The following is a 20,601-nucleotide window of genomic DNA, read 5'->3' as shown; positions in this document are numbered from 1 at the left end:
GTAATTCTGGTGTATCCAGAAAGGGAGGGGAAGGAGAGAAGGAGGGAGAGACAGAGAAAAAGGAAGCTCTCCGATAAGTTTTGTGTATATTTGTCCAAAGTTACTTTCACAAAGCAAAGGTGTGACTGGAGGCCTTGAGGGGATCAACATGCTGAAGAGAGAGATCTGAAGGGACGGACGGACTCCAGTTTGTCAGCAGTTGTGCACAGCTGATGACAACATCAAATATTAACACTTTTTAAGGCCTTGGGCCTCGAGTGACTATAGAGAGGTAAGCAAGTCACTCTTCTTCCTCAGAAAATAGAAAGTGTAGGTGGAAATGGCACCCTTACATGAAGTCACATTCTTGTTGCTTGTGACTGGATAGTTTCCAGAGAAGCACAAAGTGTCTTGTGTCTGAACTTAGTAGTTTGTAACTGACGCTGGTTGGAAGTACAGGAACAGAACGGCTGACAGTGTTACATTACAGGCAAAAGGAATCTACTATAGCCTTTCTCAGTGTTTGGCTCTACTGTGTCCAAAGTAAACATAAAGTAAAAGGACGTGTTGCTCCAATACTTGCTCTGCTGATCCTTCAGACCCTGGACAGAGAGAAAGAGAAGACAATGTCCTCTGACTTGGACTCCAGTCTCACCAGTATTGACTGGCTGCCTCAGCTGGGAATCAGCAGCCTGCGCTCCGGGAGAGAGAGAGGAGGAGGAGGAGGAGGAGGGGAGAGGGATAAGAAGAAAGACAGAGGGAGGGAGAGGGGAGACTTCCTGCCGTCTGTGCCGGACCCCTCCCTTTCTAACTCTAAAGGGAAACCCCCTCACAGTTATGCCACTCTCATCGCCATGGCAATAGCAGCTGCACCTGAGAGGAAGTTGAGTTTGAATGACATCTACACCTGGATCAGTGACACTTTCCCCTACTACAGCCGAGCTGGCCGTGGATGGAAAGTAAGCTTTAATGTAGAACGACCACATGAATACTAATAACTTTGTCTCTAAATTAAAGCGTGTTGAAAGCCGTTGGTTTGGTGATTTGTAACCATTTTAATATTATTTGCATCACCAGCTGGTACAAGACTTATTTTCTTATGTAACCTTGTGTCCTTAACAGAACTCCATTCGGCATAATCTGTCCCTTAATAAATGCTTCAGGAAAGTTCCTCGGCCACAGAATGACCCCGGCAAGGTGAGTTACTTTTTATATTATGACGTTGTAAGCATATACAGCATGTGAGATGGAGAATGTGATGATTGCTTAAAAGAGCCTAAAGCTAGAAATTGTATTTCCAGGGTTCCTATTGGACGATGGATGGACCTTCAGAGGTGAATCAAGTGAGGGCACCTAAACGTCCCTATCCAGAGGAGGAAGAGGAGAGGCAGGATGTATGTTGTTGAACATCACTCACTCACTCATTCGCTTGTTAACCATCAAACCTATATTGTGATTCTCCCATATTTAACTTTTCACTGCCCTACATTAATCTGACAGCTATGATCGCTAGTAGTCTTGGCAAATTAAGATTTTAAAAGAAAAACATCTGATAGTTAATTAATTAAAATTCTGAAGAGATGAGCTTTCAGAGACACTAAAAATCCACATTTTACATTTGGTGGTAATGCAGACACTGGTTTTGGTTTCATTTGTCCAGGTTATGAGAATACGTGTGTCTGTGAGATTTCTGCATCGATCACAATAAAGTGATGAATGAACCTGGTGCACACAGCATTAAAAATAATACATTTAAAATTCAACACCAGCATGTCTTTCAGGAACAACGTCCTTTGATACCTTTTCCACCATTAAAGATTGTGCCGCTGTGCTGTTGCAGGTTCCTCAAGTGCCGGGGACACAAGCACAGAGAGGACCCTCTCCTCATCAGCCACAACCAACCTCCCACACGGACCACCAGCTTCCTAACACAGAGCCACTGGGAGGCATCCAGCAACACTCAACCCAGTCCGCCTCCCTCTCTCCTCCCCCACCAAAGGTAGAGCCACTTTATCACAGCCAGGTTTGCTGGATGTTTTTTCTTAATCAAACAGCACCTTCTCTAACGTCTTGTCTTCTATCTTCACAGCAACCGTCTCCCTACATGCCAGGCCCCGTGTCCAGTCTCCCTATCCCCCATCCATCTGGGCTCCCACCTGCTGCCCCCATGTCCTCCATCAATTCTTTCCCACCTCCCCATCCACCCGGCCCCACTTTTCCCATCCCCACCGCCTCTGCTACACCTCTGTCCGCTGCCAGCATGTCTACAGCTTCTCCAGCTGCTCCCTCTTTCTCTGATGCCACTCTGTCCTTTCCTGTGAACTCGGGGCCCGTATCTGTTTCCACTTTCTCCTGCACTCCTAACGCAGCACCTGTGTCTGTTTGCACCGTGTCAGGACCCTCTCACTCCTCTGTATCTGCTGTCCCTCCTGTTTTCACATTAAACTCCTCCACTGATCCTCCGCTCCGTTTCACCTTCGATGAGATGAATTTACCCGACTTGTATGCATCTTTCAAGTCTCTCTTCAAGACCATGCGGGAGAGGGGAGGCTCACAGTGTAAGTACAATGTGTGTAGGTGTGTTTTGTGTCCAATAACTATAAAGTGTACATTATGGACATAAACTGCTTGATGAATTACTTGTTTTTTGTTCTTTCTAGCGGATGTTGTTCTCAGCAATGACACTACCCCACTTCACACTCCAACTCTGCTACCAATGTCTCCTCACCCTGCACCTGCACCACCTGCACCACCTCCAGCAGCTGCACACCCTCCTGAGACAGAGCGCGTTGCACAATACAGTGAGTTTCACATGACCTTATTGACCCCAGAAGTGTCAGCAACATAACAGAGGAAAGTGCTCAGTGATCAGTGCTTTCTAAAGTTCCCTTCCTCCCTTCCACTTTAGCGGTGCCACCTGACTGGTTCAGTAACCCAGATTCTCTGAAGGAGAGCTTCCGCATTGCCAGCAATCTAGACTGGGCAAACATAGACCTCTCTGGGCACCCAGGTCTGTTTAAAGGGCCGCTTCACCCAAACCACAAAATACCATATTTTTGAGGTATCTGTCACTGAGTGTTACTCATTTTCTGGTTCCAGCCTCTAAAATGTGAAGATTCGATGCTTTCACCATTAGCTCTCCGAAATCGTAGTGGGCACTTTTCAAAAAAATGTTTTTGTCATTTTATAGCCAAAATGATTGATCCGTTAATTGAGAAAATTATTTGCAGATTATTTGAATGATGAAAATAATCCTGGGCTGGAATGACACAGTGCTGTCAAACATTTTAAATGTTATATATCCAACTTGTGTTGGGTCAGAGGGAGACATCTCAGAGACAGATATCTCAAAACCTCAACATATAAAAACCAAGATTGTCTCCATGGCTAGATACCACCAGAAGTAATTTAGAACATGTTTGTCTTTTGCAGCTAATGTAACGTTTACAAACATTTTACAAGCCAGAACGTTTAATTAGTGGCAGATAATGAAACAATAAATATGATGATTATTGAGACATCATAGAAATGTTGAGTAACTGCATCATCTGTAATTTTTAAATTTTTACTTTACTTTGCCTCTTTTGGTAACTCTTTTTATTCTAAAAGGCCCTCACTTTCTGTCACCAGACCTGCTGGAGAGCATGCGTCAGGCGGAGCTCTGCGACTGGGCCCTGGACCCGGCGCTCTTCACCTCCCTCTGTGACTCTCTGAACCGCTTCTTCACTCAGAAAGGCATGATCACCTCTGGGAATAACTCCCCACTAGCCCTCGGTGCACCTCACTCCTCACAGGTCCCACCATTCACCTCCAATCCACCTCCAACCCTTGCCAGCCTCACTCACCCCTCCCCCCTCCCCTACTCTCCCTTAGTTCCTCCTGTCAGTGGAGCTCAGCCGCCCCGGAGGGCTCTGCACATGCAGGGACAGGGACTTCAAAGACCACAGCTAACACAACCTGCAAACACAGTCGGTAAGACCTGGACATCGTGTTCAAAAAGTCTTCTTTTTAACTTTTATGGCAACTTAGTGGCTTGTCGGAGACTCTTAAAGGATGGGTTCACCTTTGTCCTGTTTTGAAACAATACTTGCATGCCCGTATGTACACTGAAAGAGTTTCAGGTCGTGTAAGTGATGGGGGACAAAATCCACTGAGCATTTTTGGTGTGAAAATGCATACAAAAGTTTTGCTGAAGCAAATTTAAGGCTTCTGTAGTCTGAATTAGACAAATCAGGTGGGTATCTAAGTTACAGACTTTTCAGTACCTCTTTTTCTTGCTATCCCTCCACCACAGCTGTGTATTCACATAGTCCATGTTTCTCTGTCTCAGCTGGGATGCAGCCTCAGTCTATGACACCACGACAGCGTCCTCCACTAAAGAGCCTGCACAGCAACAGTGAGGAGATCCAGGACGACTTTGACTGGGATTCTCTGCTCGTTTGAGCCTCACTGTCTGTGCGGACAAACGACTGAGACAGAACTTTTCAGAGAAACAAGACTCTTCACAGCCTCGCTGTTGTGCATCTTGAAGCTTCTCTGAGAGCAAGTTTGGGATTAAGTTTGTCACATATGACTGAAAGCTTTTCGAGGGTGAAATTGTTGTATGTTTTTTCACCTTTATTCAAATTCATATGCTGTAATAACTTTTGTTTAGCTCATCTTCTGCAGGTAACTGGCAGGGTGTTGTTTTTTTCTATTGGATTGTAGATTTATAAACAAAGAAAATAAAGTGTAAATTTATTTTTGTCACATTATTGTGCTCTGCAGCAGTTAAAAAAAACAAACATATATGGGATATAGACATTTGCTACAGAGCAAGCATGAAAAAGCCAAACACACATCCTGTGTTTTTGTTTTATTTCATAAATTCCTTTTGATTTTTTTTCCATTTTACTTTTCAAATGTGAATGTTCACAGTCATCACCACACAAAAGTCAACCTTACCCGATAAAAGAGATATTTTTCTTGTCGATATAAAATAACAATAAATTCATCAAACTAAATTAAAAGAACAGCATGGGGCATGTCGTCAAGTCCCTGTTTTTTTTCTCTCCTTTCATTCATTGAAATAATTGTCTCTTTTTTTTTAAAGAAGCATCAGTATCTCTCTCTCCTCGAAGGAAAGAGGGATGAAACACGAGGACAGTGGTGCTCTGGGACGCCTGTACACCAGGGATCCCATATGAAATGTGTGATTGGAAAAAAGCTAATGCTTCTGATTAATAAAAAAAAAAAACAGTGTGAAATGAGATTGGCAGAGAAATGTGTGACCCTTATAATACCTCATTTGAAATCCCAACATTACATAGTATTAATACAAGTGACAATTTTTAAAAACAAAAATAATGGATGTCATTTCTTCCTTTCTGAGTCACTGAAATAAGATCGGACACAGGAAAAATGGAGACACATATACACAGAAACAGGCATTTGCACTATTGCATACTCACAAATGAGCATTCATATTCTCATTCACACATTCAACAAACATCCCATCATTTTCTCCCCATCAGACCACAGATGTCAAAGCTCTCTTTAGTTTTCTACAATAATCAGAAAAGAGAAAAAAAAAATAAGCATTTGATTTAATTGGCATCATCGTGTGATTTTCCTTGTTTATTTGTTCCCAAAAATTGGAAAAAAATAAATTACATTTAACATTAAATTAAATTAAAAGTGAAATAGTTGAAACAATTTGACCACATTGTGCCTGAAATGTTAATGCAGGTTTTTCAGTCCGTATCTCAGTCTGGAGTTCATTAAAAATCATCCTTCATGCACTGGTTTCACTTCAGTGATTCAGTGTTTGTCTTCATTCTAGAGGGAGAAAAGAGGAAGAGGCAGGTACAACAGTTTCTCTGTTCAGTTTGTTAGTGGCTATGTCCCCTCTCCCTCAATCTCTCTCTCAGTGCAGTAATAATAGAATAGAGTAGAGTGACACTACTGAAAAATCCTCCTGCTCTCACAGACTTACCTTTATCTCAAGACAGGACTGAAAAAAAACAAAAAACATGAAGAACGATACATAACAGGACAGAAGGATTAAAACAAAATAAATAGATCTCTATTTCCCTCCCACAAACAACCCATAATGAAATGAAAGGAACTAAATGTGAAATGAAATAATGCTTTCGAAGGAAAAGATAGGCAGAATTTTTGATTTTTTGTTTTTCTTTAAATATAGAGATGTACACATTTTTCTTTTTGGACACAAATTGTGTTGAGGGGGGGGTGAATGAAGGGGGCAGCAGGTACGACAGAGGAGGTTGAAACGGGTGAGCAAAGTAGTGGTGACACTTCCTCAAAGAAGAAAAGGGTTGGTGCTCGCTCCCGTCGTTCCTCCGCCTCCCACTGATCCGCCTGCCCCCATCACTCCTCCTGTTCCAGCGGGCCCACCCAAAATCAGCTGAGGAGGTGCTGCAACAGAGGGCCCCAACAGAGCCGAGCCCGGGGGACCCATAGGCGAGAGCCCGCTGTAGGGCATGCCCATGGGGCTGGCCTGCATCATGCCCAGGCCCATTCCTGGAGCCCCCATACCCACACTCATTGGCCCCATGCCCATTCCTGGTGGCACCATGCCCAGCATGGGATTGGGAGGCACAGGACTGGAGCGGAGGCCGCTCAGGCCAAGTGATGAGGGCTGAGGTGAGATGGAGGTCATGGGTGGAGCCACGCCGAAAGGGTTGGAGGAGACAGGTGTTGGAGAAACCCCCCTACTGGAAATGGTGCTGCCTGGAGTCACCGCCATGCCAGGAGCAGTAGATGAGCCTGAAGGTCAGAGGTGACAGTTAGACAACACAGACGAAATCATGTCAAGAGTCCTTCAATACCTGCCCAATCAAGTTCAACACATTTTCATATACTTCTTTTCATTTGTTCATGTTTTTCTTGCAAAAATACCAATCATTAATTGGTTTCAGCTTCTAAAGTGTGAATATTTGCTACTTTTCTCTTACGAGTGTAAGTTGAAAATGTTATTTGGACCAAACAAGACTTCTGAAGGTGTCGCCTTGGGCTTTAGGAAACTGAACAGTCTATGAAATGTAAAAGAATATTGTGAAAAATTAAATCCATGACAAAAATAATCGTTGGTTGTAGCCCTAGAACAAATTGTTGTCATGGGGTACTCATACATATGAGAAGCCGCCTAAGCCAAAATTGAAAACTTCACTTGTTTCACCATGTTTACTGGTGGTTGGTGTGCCACCTTGTGGTAGCAACGTTTGGTTTAAGTATGGTGCCTTCCATAAACATACACACTTATGCACACACACATACATACTAAGCAGACATATATAAACATACTCAAGCACACACACACACACACACACACACACACACACACACACACGTATGTATGTATGTATGTATGAGTATGCATGTATCTCCACTTATTCCATCTTTTAACAGTTATTCATTCGGAAACTCATGTCATGTTAATGATTCACAGGTCAACTTTTTCATTGAATAATTTCCTCAACAATATTAAGGCATTGCTCCTTCCCTAGAGGATCAACTTTAAACTAATTTATTGTTAAAGCTTTTAAAGGTTCCTTGTATAGCCTCCTTAATGTTCCCATAATGTCTTTATAGTTGCATTTACATTCTCCCGGTTAGGAAGCATGAGTATACCACAGAGCCTCCTACATGGCTGAGGGTGGTTAACTGTCTGCTTTTGATCTGGGGTGTTCAGAGGAACCAAGATTGTTCCAGCCAAACTGTGAGTAGTACTTGTGAGTTAATAGTAGTACTTTGTGGTTCAAGACATTTAATTGTATCTTTTTAGAATGTATTTTAATCAATCTTTTCTGCCGGCTGCATGTTGTTGCGAATATGAAGATAGCTAAGGATGGCATCTTAAACTGTATACTTTGTGTGGACCTACATGGACCTAAACATACCTAAAACTGCAAAATACTTCCCAGGAATAGGGTGAGAATGTCTGATGCGGAGCTTAGAAAGTGCGGTTGCTTCTCTTTTCTCAGGTTATACAGAGTTAACTAACCTGTGTTCTGGAGGAAGGGGTTGTGCGCTGAAGAGGAAGAGATGGAAGGAGGTGGCGGCTGTTTGGGTTTGGGTTTAGATGACACCAGGGAATCAAGATCCACCAGCGCTGCGTTAGGGCCCAGGAAGGACTCGGGAGTCTTACGAACAGGAAGTGAAGAACCAAGAGATGACAGGTCAAAGGGCACCGGAGAGCCTGTGCTGTCACAGCCTGTTGCTGGGGACCCTCGTCGCTCTGGGTCTCCTAAGGGGAACAGAAATAGTAAATCAGACACAGAATACAAATTTCTTTCATTATCATAAAGAAACATATACTACATACATACTAGAGGAGGATGAAATGTAAGACAAGACAACTGTTGTGTGCATGCAATTGAAACTGTGTGTAATCTAAGAAAATCCCTTTAAAAGTGTGTACCAGTACCTCAGTGTTTGTGAGTCCATGTAGCTTTAAGTGTGAATGTACCTGTGCCGTTAGTGTGTTTGGCGGTGCCACTCCAGATGTCGGAGGTGATAGGGTCAGAGGCAGGGACAGGTCCGTCCCTTGCCCAGGGGTCTACTGGCCCCCCCGAGGAGGAAGTGCTGGGTGGCACTGAGGGGCCCCAGGGGTCGGCACTGGGGGGGGTCACAGCTACAGGGGAGGGGAGGAGACGCAGGGGAGGGGAGGGTTAACACAACACCTTACAGGTACAATCCACAATAAGGAGGGAGCAGGAAGCTGGGCTGGGTTCCAACACTTTCTCTCCTTGACCTCTGCAGTCCCACTAACTTGACAGGTGAAAGCAGATTTTCTGTAGTTGTCCACCATGTTACTTTCACCTATTGAATATCTGAAGCTCAGTGGAGGTAAAGGAGAGATAATAAGAAGCTAATTCATACATTAAAAAGCACAAAAGGATAAGAGACGAGACAGCTCTGGTTGAGACACAGCCACAGTCAGTCCTGAGTAGAAACAAGAGGATACAAATCCCTGCTTTAGACACGGAGGGAGAATGGATTTAGCATGCTTGCTTTCCTCATTACAAACTGAAAGCATGTGAGTGGATGAGAAGATATGACAGCATGGTGGCATGACAGAAATGTAACAGGGCTGTTGTGAGACAGGAAATGGAGAAGTGGACTGAAGTAAAGGTCAAGAGGTCTTCCTCTTTCGCCCACAGAGCAGGACACGGTTCTCTTTTGATACTCAGCGATGAGTACATTCCCTCCAACCTGATTGGCTACAGAGTTACTACGTGACCAGTGCTGTAGCTGCTTACCTGAGCTTCCCCAGGGGTCGACGTTGTTAACTCTGTTGGACGTCTCTCCCCAGGGGTCTGGAGGGGGGGCTATAGTGGGTGGGGCTCCCCCACCCCAGGGGTCAGAGCTTGTAGGAGATGTGGGTGATGCGACCCCCCATGGGTCTGTGGAGGCTGTGCCCCACGGGCCGGAGGCAGCAGGGGCAGGAACTGTGGGTGGAGGCGAGGGGCCAGCAGAGCCCCCAGTGGTGGCGGCGGCGGTGGCGGCAGCGGCAGCAGCAGGGCCCCCCCAGGGGTCCACAGCACTCAGCTCCATCAGAGCGGCCTGTACAAGAGAATATATCATAGATTAATGTTCCTACAGCTGTATTCAGGAAGACACCTAAGGACACATTCACCCCCCCCCCCCCCCCCCCCATGCTGAGGTTAGATGATGGTGTTGTGATAAGAGGAAATTCACAAAGATGAGAAGAACAAGGAGACGAGAATTGCAGACAAGACAATAACATCAAATAGATGGTAAAAGAAATCAAACTGAACTTCTGACCATACATTTTTAGTTCCTTGTCTGTGCAGTGTCAATGTAACTCCTCTAAATACAAATGTTTTATATGTTCTATATACACAGCTGTTTACAGTCAGTAGTAGAGAGTAGAGCCTCTGCGATCGTCACAGAGATTATTTCTGCAGATGTTTCAGGCCCCAGATCGCGGTTGAATTTAGCAAGCAAGTTTATCATGCCAATTACTACATTCAAGAATCTGCAGCATAAAATGCCAATTACAGCTGCAAACGACACAATGTGAGCCTACAGGCATCTTCCATTTCTGAATGTTGATCAACATATCTGGAATCAAGAAAAATCTAAGATTTCTGATGAGCTACATTACTACATATTTCTGATGACTACACCTGCCTGAAAGACAAATATAAACCCATAAAAGCATAGTGGCTTCAAATATAACAAATATATAGGATTTAGATAAGCTTAAGTTGTAAGATAATATAGATAGATATATATAGAGTATAAACACAACGAGCCTGTAAAGGTTGACTAGCGAGTAGATGACTTTCATTGTTCGGCATGAAGGCGTTAATGTCTGCCACAACCATGGTCTCATTTAGCCACTTGTTAGCAACTGCCTTTTTTAAGATTCAAAATTCACGAGTGGGGTATCTACTGACGTATTTTATGTCGTAGAACAAAACGTGTAAATCTCTTAAGCTTGTGTAAAACCACATACATTATTTCAGGCATCTAACAACAAAAAAACATTTAAAAAAGCCTACTGACTTCGAGGGAAATGGAAGTGTCAAAATGCTAACTAATTTCCGGGTTTTAGGACTCATTCCTGCAGCACTATTTGTGTGGACTGTGATATACAGATACATCTTACACGCACCTCCTCGGGCTTCACCTTCTCCCTCTTGCTCTCCTCGATGGCCATCTGCAGTCTCAGGTCATCACCTCTGCGCAGTCGCTCTTCCTGCCAATCACACACACTGTGATGTCAGCAACCTGAGACACACAACCTCGGAAAGCACACCACAGGTATAGATTTAGGATCAGTTTACAATTCCACAATTTAAGTTTGAATCGGAGGGAGTGGAAATCTGACCTTTAATCATTATCTAACAGAAAAGGAACGCAAATCAACCAATCCCGGCATTAGTTTGCAATTTAGTCTGATTCTCACAGCACTTCTGCAAAACATTATCAAATCAGACGAATGCTTGCACATTTTAGTGCCGTTTCACATGGAAAATAAGCTCATCCAGAACTGCTGTCACAAGGCTTCTACAACTATAGAACTGTTGTGGCAAGAAGGTTTAGACATGGATAGGATGTGAGTCCCCACCATATACAGAATACAGCTTTTGGTTTGCTTCTTGACACATGCTGTCATTTTGAATATTCCCCAGAAACTTCAGGCTGTATTTTATCTGCTTGTGGTTCATTTGCTCACAACAGTATTCGGGAAAGATACCAGTCTTTTAGCTGAGCACAGTGGCGCTTCTTTAACATCCAGCCAACCTGGAGCACAAAAAATTACAATAAAAAAAGTAGAGGAAATGGACCAGGCTTTACATAGCCAATACCAATCAATTTAAAAAAAACACCTTGATCACCACTGATATAGATCATCCACAGACATCCCTCCCTAATGCCACCTTATATTATACCTCATTACAAAGAAGACTGACTATCAAACAGCAGAACACTGACTAATCCATGAGGAAACAGACGGTCTCCGCTACAGAACTGAGCAAGTCTTGATGCCACTAAGTAACAATAACAATGGCATGATCCTTTAAAGACCCTGCATTAGTTTATAGACCACCATGTACACCAGTCAAGTGGTACAGTAGGAGCGAGACTCCAGTTGCATACAACAGGCAAACATGTTTTGCACTCAGTTAGCACAGTAAAAGGAAGTTACAACAGTAGGAGATGTGTAACAGTAAAGTAATAGAGAGTATTTGAAATCAAGACTAGAGTTGAATGCATGCTATCAGAGAGGGTAACAGGGAGGAAAGAATAATCAATGCTAACAAACCACTCAGTGTTTAATTATGATAAATATTTGTCAATGCCATGCAAATTCAACAATTAAATTAGAGTTAATCAATTCTCTAGGTGCTCACTTTTATGCAGTTTTAGCACATCTTGAAGGGATTTCGAAAGCATCTACTACACCACACGTTTCATGGGTGCAAGCACTATAACAGAATGTGACACCGTCCAGCAAACTAAATTATCTCAACAGTATTACTGCAGTCGGATGCAAATTTGTATCTTGAGGAAAATGACACATGACAAATATCAGCATAAATTAATTTTCTTGATTGATCAATGCTTGATGTGTGTTTGAGAAATTCCAATTGACAGAAAGACAGATAGTTGAGGACTGGCTGGCCAGTCATCTGGGCACACTCTCTGCCCCTAACCTTTTGTTGGATCTCGTTGCTGAGTGTGATTGCATAGCGGAGCTCTGCGTCCTCCAGAGGGTCCGAGCTAGTCTGGGGGAGGTCAGGCGTTACATGGTGAGAGCAAAGCTAGGTGTATGTGTTGAATAATATCAGTAACAACCCTCTGTGAACACAGCTGCTACAACAGATTCAAACTGCAAACTTAGCTATAGTTAGTTATACTTATGCTTTAATCCTTAGCTTAGAGAGCAGTAACATAGCTGTGCCTGCCTTGAATAGGCGGCTTTGTGTTACCTGCTCTGCCTCTTCTTTACTCATGGCCAAAGCCAGCTGGAGCTGCAGATCCTCCTCTCCAGAGCTCTGTGGCCAGGCCTGCTCAGGGTCTGCCCCTCCAGAGTGGGAGCCAACTGACAGGCTGCCCCCCAAGCTGGGTGCTGAGGGAGCTGAGGAGGCTGGAGCAGAAACAAATAAGCATATGCATGAGAGCTTGTCTTAAGAGCTGAAGGCCCTTCATGCTGTTGTGAGCCCGCCCTTCTTTCAATGTGTAATACTGTAACTTTCAGCATTGGTTGAATATTTTAAACACTGTTTTTAGTACCCTCACCGCTGGAGGTCTGTGCCATCTTCTCTTTGGTTTTGAGGGCGTGAATCCTCTCCTCTCTTAGTCTCTCTTCATCTTTCAGCAGTGTCACCAGCTGTTTGGCTTTCTCTCGCACATTCACCCCCTGGAAAAATGCACACAATGACATGCTACAAATTATTTGTATAATGTTTAATGTTAAATATTAAATAAATGCACATGAATTTAATTACTAATGCAGCTAGTGACACTGCACACCTTATTGGTAGTGTAACAGCTTGTTAACTTACCACAGTTTCATTTATCAACAACCCATAAAAATGTTTCATGACAGGCTATGTAGGTTTACACAAGAGGTCAGAAACTTGTTGTAAAATGTCCTTGAATGAACCACAAGCAGCATGTTTGACAAAGTGTGCCTGCATTCCACAAAGGTGGACCTTACTCACTAATCACTTCAATTTTCTACACGGCTTTGTGGGCATGGGTGTGTTTGTGTACCTGGTCTTTGCCGTCCCTGTCTATGTACTGAAAATCCTTGAGGGTCTGGACTGCGTATATGTTCTCTCGGCACTGTTGGGCAACACGTTCTGAACCCGTCTTGATCAGGTACTCCATAAGAGTCATAGCCTGGTGAAAATACAAATCACAACCAATGACCAACTGAAGAAAAGGTGTGGATAGTGAGGCAGTAGAAAAGCAATTATTAAACACAACAACATAACAAGCCACAATTGGTTCTCCTACACACACACTGTCTGCAATGTAGTTTAGGAGTGGGAATCACTAAAATAAGTCACTCAAAAAACGAATTACTACAAAATCATGAATATTACAATGAAAAATCTGTGATTCATACATAACACCAGCTATATTTGGGCTGTGTCTGAAAATCACTCCCTCGCTTTCTCATTGACTACTCCTACATAATAAACACTCAATAGTTTGCTCTGTGGTGAGATTTAAGACACTGAAACATGCATGTCATTCATGCATCATCACTGACAAGTGTAGTGTGCAACAACTGTAATTTTTGCCTCTATAAAACTAGATGAATGGCATAGTGGGATTGTTAGTACAAAGTTAAGTACACTACTTTTATTCCATTCTGGGAATATTTGAAGGCATTATATAGTATACAACTTTCACACTCTAGAAAGAATATGGAAGACGATAAATGTAGTGCAATATACTGTAAATATGGAGTGATTTTGGACACATCCTGTTGTCAGAATACATTACAACACTGCAAACACAATACTGTAATATTGGTACCAGTGCATCAATGCATAGCTAGACAACGTATTGTTGTACAAGTACATTGTATTATGTATCGCAAGAATATGTATTGTGATATATTGTATTGTTCTAAACTCCAACACAGACACAAACCTTGTACACATGTCTCCAGTTCTTGCCATGGTCATTGAGGCGCTTCCACACCATGCTCATGATTTCCGAGAAGGCCACAACATTGTAGGTCAGATCAGCAATCTCTGACATCAGAGAGCTGCTGGGGCCCCATGGGTCATTGGACGTCGCCTCTCTAACCTGGACAACAACACATCAAGGGATAAACTTGAATCATCCTCTATCCTAACAGTCCGTGAGAAGAATAATTTTGGGCCAATACTGTGTGACAATTTAAAATGGTCCACAGTGTTCTGAGTAGCAATGCAAACTCAATCACGACACAAGCGGGAGCAAGGCAAAATAATGAATGGATGATATGATTAGATTAGTTCATATTGTGTATAACGAGGGGAAAGAGTGAGGGGGTTGGTTCAAAGAAATATTAGATTATCAGAAGCTACTTTCTGTCATCTGTGCTGCAGAGATACATGGGCTACACTTGAGCCATGGACATATGGGGAATGTGGGTGTAAAAAAAAAAAAAAAGAGAGAAGAAGAAAAGCCAGATAAGCAGAGGGATACACAACCTTGATTTCAGCCTCTGAATAGTTGTGGACGATGTTCTTTACTTGTCGCCGTAGCGATGAGGTCGACATGGCAACGGTCTGGCCGTCAAGTTCTGTTGCAATCTGAACAGCAGATGGAGAAGAAGGGTTGTAAAATATAGTTAATACAACACAAACAGCGACAAGTGAAAGATACTAAAAAAAAAAAAAAAGAGTGCAGGAACCTAAAGAGTTCAAAAGACATATGCAAGAACAAGAGTCTGGATGAAAGACTAGAACACCTTGAGAAGAACGATCAGAGTGTGAAAGATGGTGTCTATAACAGAGATCAATCTTAAATCATGTGACTGCTCATGCACACCTGTTACACAAGAATGATGCAGAATAAGGGTCTCTCCTCTTGGTATCTCTTCGTTTTTCTGGCTTGTGAGCCACTCATTCACGGAGTGCTATGTCTCAGTTTGTCTGTTTCTTCCTGTGGCAACATTGGGTCCCAAAACCACAGGCGTAGGGAGATGAAAACTGTGGAGCAAGATTTAGATTAACATAAAAAATAAAACCATACTCACTGATAGGTTACTGCTAAATCACAACAAACTAACTAAAATCTAAAACTTCATGCTAGGTCTATTTCCAAAGTAACCATTATAAAATAAGGACAAAGCAGATATTCAGCAGCAAAATCACATGGTTTGTTGCTGAGCCACACATGGCTTACAGTCAGGGACACAAAATATTAGTTATATGCTTTAATAAGACACTGTGTGCATCTCAGAACATACAGTTGTCAAGCCTTGAAGTAAATGGCATACAGGAGTGAAAAACCATGCAAAGTTTTACTCCTGTCAGCTATTAACAATAGTGAGCATGTTATTAGCAAAAACTGGAAGACTGACAGGTGGGAATAAAAGCTACAGCAGGGCCTGTATTTGACATACACATCATGGCTGCTGCTGCTGCTGCTGGTGGTGGTGTAATGGAATGCGGAGAATGATTTTTTGGCACAATATTGGATCCCTCAGTACCTACTGAGCATTGTTTGTATTTGATTGCTTACACAGCAGACTAAAACATTGTTGCTGACCAGATGCATCCTTTCACTGCCACAATCTGCATTTTCACACCAAATAGACATCCCATGTCACAAAACAACTGAGGTAGGCAATAAACCAAAAACTTTCTGAAACTGACATCAGAAGTAACCAATTCAACTAAAGACCTAATTCTGTTGTTGGTATATTTAAAAGCACTCCACAAATGTTTTTAAGAGCTAAACTTAAACCTAACCCTTCCTTTAAAAAATACAAAACACCCAGTCACTATCCAGTTCTGCCTCTTAATTAGACTGAACCCTAATTAGATCATTGCTTGAGTTTAGATACCCTGAAGCAAAGAGAAGTTTGAGCAAGTTCAACAAAGGGCATTTAAGATCAGCTTCACACAGTGCTTGACCACTCCCTCAACTGCCATCTCTTAATGAATGAAGGGAGCTAAGGCACAGTCTCTTTGCTAAAGAAGAAGATAAATTTATCCCACCCACTGTATGACCGTTCTCTCCAACCAACTGAGAAACAATGCTGCTCTCTCCATTCCCCAGGCCTCCAGCAGTCCTAGTCCAGCATACTGCACTCAGACTTAATAACAGTGACAAGGAAGTACACAGACTGACCTCTACACCATGTACTCCGATAGGTATGAAAAATGTGAGATTATTTTAAACTATTTTTAGACTTTTACAGGTTTTTCTTGAAGAATGTACTTTAGACATGTATCTTACGGTCTTAAATAAACTCTAAATTGCTCTTTGTCTATGGACTGTTTTCAACAATCAGAATGAAATAAAATTTAATGACAAGAATAATACATTTTAAAGTATATATGAATTCGGACACGACTGTTCAGGTTTTAAATCTACTTTGACAAACCAGTAATATGACAAACATGCTATACTAAAGACACAGCTGTACTATATACTTTTGACACATACAGCGGGGCACATGGGTTTAGATTTGTAGGTCAGACAAATATGAGACCATGTTACATAACTGAACATAAGGCAACTATTGCAAAAGCCAGTTCAGAGACTCCTGAGGCTCGGTACCAAAGTTCAGACACGGCAACAAATCTTTGATAAGAGACATAATATGCCCTTTGTATCTCAGGCTTTAGTCTCAAATATCTCCACAATCTCTGACACTTCTGAGAGAAAGAAAGTAATGTTGCACAATATCACTTTATCGTGAACTGTGACAGACAGACGCCTTATACATCAGCTAGCTAGGACAAGCTAAAGACTGAATATGAATGACCTGTTGTAGGCAAGTGATTGAGTATCAGCAACTGACAGTTTCTTCTATCGATAAGATAGCTTTACATAGACTACCAGAGTTGGCATTAAAACTAACTAACTAACTTATTTCTCCTATCACTTGCATGCAGTTGACGTTGCACAGCCCCACGAAGAAGTTACCCCCACCCACTTAGCTTGCACATAGATAACGTTAACAATCGTTACACATCCAGAAAACTGCAGCTTTCCCTGTCACACCTACCAAGTTAGTCAGCTAGCCAACGTAATCTTAGCAACCAAACAGTCTACTGACGTTATGCTAGCTAATCAGCAACTGTTAACTTACACTGGGTGTTGGACCGCGTAGAGTAAGGTGTCCAGACACAGTTAATGGGTACCCTAACATTATACAACAGTGTTCACAAGAGTATCGAAAAACGAGCATATCTGTGTGACAAAGTCTGTATGCGAAAGACAAGTTACGAGGTTTAGTAAAGCCAACAAGCCAACTAACGTTAGCTGTCACTAGTTGGTACTGTTAGCTTCCATTAGCCAGTTAGCAAGCAACTCCCCCATTCTCACCTAAGCTAATCGAAACAGTTGGCTAGCACTTTGCCATCAGGGTTTGGGTAAAGTCTGGGTAAAGTATAAACAGGGGTACAGAAGGGTGTAGCTGGGTACGAACTGGCAGACAAACTAACGTCAAACCAAAGGTGATGCTCTCGTCTCAACACTGAATCATACCAGACTAGAAACGGACGTTAAGGTTACCTGCCAGTTTGACTGATAGAAGAAATCACTTGCTACTCTGTTGCTGCTGCTAGGAAAGATTAGCCAGCTAGCAAGGTAGCAGTTAGCTAACGTTAGCTAGCTCCTGCTAGTTAGTTCGCAAGTGGCAACAGGACTGCTAGACCGTACAGGCTTTAGCAAAGGCACGTCCCGCTTCAGGACAATGTTGAATATACACGCTTAAATTACAAGCCGAAATGTCAAAAAAATATTGACAAGACACCACAATAAATATCCAAATCAAGTGTGTACTGACCCTGTTGTAGCTTGAGTGTATGAGGAGATGGCCGAATTTCCGCTTCCGTTCTCGACTACAGGAAAGACCGCACCCCCTGTAGCTTTGTTTTGCCGGGATGGTAGTGGAAGACTCATGAATAATTAATAGACTTTTTAACAGTCAAAATTAAAATCCCAAAAGGGAAAGATGTACAAAACGCCGTTTTATAGATGTTTAAAGCCTTCCGAGGAGAGATAGGGACGTAACTTTTGATTGGCTGTTAGGCTCAATTCCCCTATTTATTAAAATACCACCCACTATGTAGGGGAAGAAATCACATCCTCTTTCATGCTCCTGTGTATTTTTAGTTTAGTTATTTTTTTTAATGTTTTGTATCCTCCAACAGGCCTATCAGAATTAAAATGATAACCTTGGTTTTGCATGTGGAAATAAAAAAAGGTGCAGATTGAGACAGATGAGAAGACACAGAGACATCATTAAGATGTCTTAATTAATTCTTTATTGACTATTAATGTGTAATAACTAAACGGGAAAATTGGCTATTTTTTATACATGTTTGCCTTCCAGGCAATGGAGATGGAGGTTACAAAATTTGAATACCTTTTCGTCTTGCTCTCAATATGACTGTTCATGAAACAAAAGTCTTCAACAAGTCAAATCATGTAGAGACTTGTATTTGACCTTTAAGTTTAAGCTTGCAGAGCCTTAATTAAAGTAAGGCCGATGTAGAATCCAAAATCACTCTCTAAACTTGTCATGTAATGTAATGCATGACACTGTGTGTGGTTTCTCCTCAGTAATGCAATAACACACACCATCCACAAAGAGGCATCGTTGAACTAACTCTGGCATCAAGTGAAACCAGACAGCTTCTCTCAGAGTCGACTGTCATTAGAACCATAAATAATACATGGTAAGCTTCATAGATCATAGCAACACAGTAACAGCTGGCATGCATGTGCGTTACAAGCGCCCCTTTTATCCTGCATCTCTTTATCCTTTTATCTTTGCGTTCTCTCAGGGAGGAGGGGACCGGAGGAAACATTGCAGCATGACTCAAGCAAACTGTTGCACTGCTTTGGAAACACTAATCTCATGAAGACAAACAAAGAAGTGCAGGCGATTATAACAAGCATTAAAGCTATTTTGACATGTGTTGTTCCACTGTTATGTCCCCAGAGAAACTTTATACAGCATTTCCTTTACGCTCACTGAGAGAGTGGTTTGAGACAATATCATTCATGAATATCAAAACAAGGAAAGTATCACAATTAACCTGAAAAAAGCCAGCTGTAAAAGTAATTAAAAGCATCAAACAAGCTTGATAAATGGGATAGTTGGCGTTTGATGTCACACGAACACAAACTCAATGATTTGCATTGTCATATCAAATAAAACTTCTAAATCTCTAGGAAAATCAATGTCAGTTACTTCAATCATTTCGATCTTCAGGTTTTTTTTTGGTCTAATTCATCTCTCAAATCTGGTCAAGATTATGCTCATTTATCATCTTAAAACTAAAACAACACCCACCACATGATACTCCTTGTGCCTCCATTTTCTTTTTATTCAGAAGAGTGCTTTTTTGTGATGTTATGTTCACTGAGGATGAGAGACTGTGGGTTGGATCTAATTGCTATTTACCTTGAAGTTGTATTGGAGACATTCATTTTAGTCTATGTTATGAAATGCATAAGAAGAAAAACACTAGAATATAGTTATTGATACACATTCCCATAGTTTGAAGTCTTTTTTTTCTCATAATTTCCAAACTGTTGGAGTTGTGAAATGCTTCATCCTCTTTTGAAATCTGTTATTTCTTATTTCATTGCACCATTCTCACAACACGTACCAGGAAATTGAAACATTATGTGACCTGTACAACTAAAGTACTAATATATTTAGTTAATGACAAATAAGTATGACTTCCTGGAATCATATATTACGTCAAATGTATGTCATGTTTCTTTTTTAAACAAGAAAAAAGGGAAGAAAATCATCTTGCATTTCTCAGTCAATATATCATGTTTATTGTACACCAATATCTGCAGTATATCTAAAATGCAAGAGCTGAAAGAGAACACCATCTCATCTCTCGGTTAAGCATAAACAATTTCCTTTTTTAGTAGTCAAAAATATAGAAGTGTAACCAAATAGCAAAGACGTACATTATGTAACTTGCCAGTAACTGTCAGAAAGCTGTCCTGCGTGTGTGATCTTGTGCATGTGTGCGAGATCCACATTCATTGCATGTGTGTGTGTGTGTTTTACATCCTGTATTTGTGAATGAAAGTGACTCTCTCTTGGCATCAACATAGTGAAAGCAATGTATTTTGGTGGTGGAGTGGCGGAGGTTGTCACAGCAGAGGCACAAAGGACCCTATGGTACCAGCACAAACATGGAAGTACATATTAGTCATTGGTCTATGGCCGTCCACAGCACAGCGGTGGTTGTAACCTGAGCAGGGAGCAAGCCGTTGTGATAGCAGCCAGTGTTTGCGTTACATAACGAACAGCCATCAAGCCAGTGGCAATAATAGTCTTGTAGTATGTAGTATCAAGGGAAATCTATCTGAGTGGACAGAAAGAGGAGTAGGGTGTCGAGGCCATGGGAGCTGGAGAAGAGGCCTGAC

The 20,601-nt window shown here is 42.0% G+C and overlaps 2 protein-coding genes across 6 annotated transcripts; one reads left to right on the top strand and one right to left on the bottom strand.

The window, feature by feature from the left end:
- The first annotated feature begins 39 nt into the window (after positions 1–39).
- Positions 40–4,991, top strand: foxj2 (forkhead box J2). 3 transcript variants are annotated; one of them, XM_070912175.1, is made up of 10 exons: positions 40–271; positions 579–938; positions 1,102–1,176; positions 1,281–1,373; positions 1,820–1,978; positions 2,069–2,537; positions 2,640–2,780; positions 2,888–2,989; positions 3,610–3,951; positions 4,310–4,991. In XM_070912175.1, exons 2-10 carry the CDS (start codon positions 606–608, stop codon positions 4,420–4,422), a joined length of 1,827 nt encoding a protein of 608 aa, XP_070768276.1. In that variant the 5' UTR covers positions 40–271; positions 579–605; the 3' UTR covers positions 4,423–4,991. The 3 variants fall into 3 exon arrangements, with proteins under 3 accessions (XP_070768276.1, XP_070768275.1, XP_070768277.1); XM_070912174.1 differs by having other exon boundaries at positions 3,589–3,951; XM_070912176.1 differs by lacking the exon at positions 2,888–2,989.
- Positions 4,778–15,123, bottom strand: epn1a (epsin 1a). 3 transcript variants are annotated; one of them, XM_070912171.1, is made up of 12 exons: positions 15,013–15,123; positions 14,673–14,774; positions 14,125–14,283; positions 13,234–13,362; positions 12,751–12,877; positions 12,447–12,604; positions 12,171–12,242; positions 10,625–10,708; positions 9,243–9,546; positions 8,450–8,614; positions 7,985–8,227; positions 4,778–6,747 (listed from the first exon to the last, which is right to left on the bottom strand). In XM_070912171.1, the coding sequence occupies exons 2-12, from the start codon at positions 14,739–14,741 to the stop codon at positions 6,281–6,283; spliced, it is 1,977 nt and encodes a 658-aa protein (XP_070768272.1). In that variant the 5' UTR covers positions 14,742–14,774; positions 15,013–15,123; the 3' UTR covers positions 4,778–6,280. The 3 variants fall into 3 exon arrangements, with proteins under 3 accessions (XP_070768272.1, XP_070768273.1, XP_070768274.1); XM_070912172.1 differs by having other exon boundaries at positions 12,757–12,877; XM_070912173.1 differs by lacking the exon at positions 12,171–12,242 and having other exon boundaries at positions 12,757–12,877.
- Positions 15,124–20,601: the final 5,478 nt, after the last annotated feature.

The sequence above is a fragment of the Enoplosus armatus genome, chromosome 9 (genome assembly GCF_043641665.1).
Source record: "Enoplosus armatus isolate fEnoArm2 chromosome 9, fEnoArm2.hap1, whole genome shotgun sequence".
NCBI lineage: Eukaryota > Metazoa > Chordata > Actinopteri > Centrarchiformes > Enoplosidae > Enoplosus > Enoplosus armatus.
The sequence above is the reverse complement of the archived record's forward strand: the minus strand, read 5'-3'. Positions and strand labels throughout refer to the sequence as shown.

Excerpts from the sequence above, each read along its gene's own strand:
- foxj2 (XM_070912174.1), top strand. The coding sequence starts at position 606 with ATGTCCTCTGACTTGGACTCCAGTCTCACCAGTATTGACTGGCTGCCT. Across the intron at positions 2,538-2,639 it reads GGAGAGGGGAGGCTCACAGT|CGGATGTTGTTCTCAGCAAT; the intron begins GTAAGTACAATG and ends TGTTCTTTCTAG. Across the intron at positions 3,952-4,309 it reads ACAACCTGCAAACACAGTCG|CTGGGATGCAGCCTCAGTCT; the intron begins GTAAGACCTGGA and ends TCTCTGTCTCAG.
- epn1a (XM_070912171.1), bottom strand. The coding sequence starts at position 14,741 with ATGTCGACCTCATCGCTACGGCGACAAGTAAAGAACATCGTCCACAAC. Across the intron at positions 12,243-12,446 it reads GTAAAGAAGAGGCAGAGCAG|ACTAGCTCGGACCCTCTGGA; the intron begins GTAACACAAAGC and ends GACCTCCCCCAG. Across the intron at positions 8,228-8,449 it reads CAAACACACTAACGGCACAG|GAGACCCAGAGCGACGAGGG; the intron begins GTACATTCACAC and ends TGTTCCCCTTAG.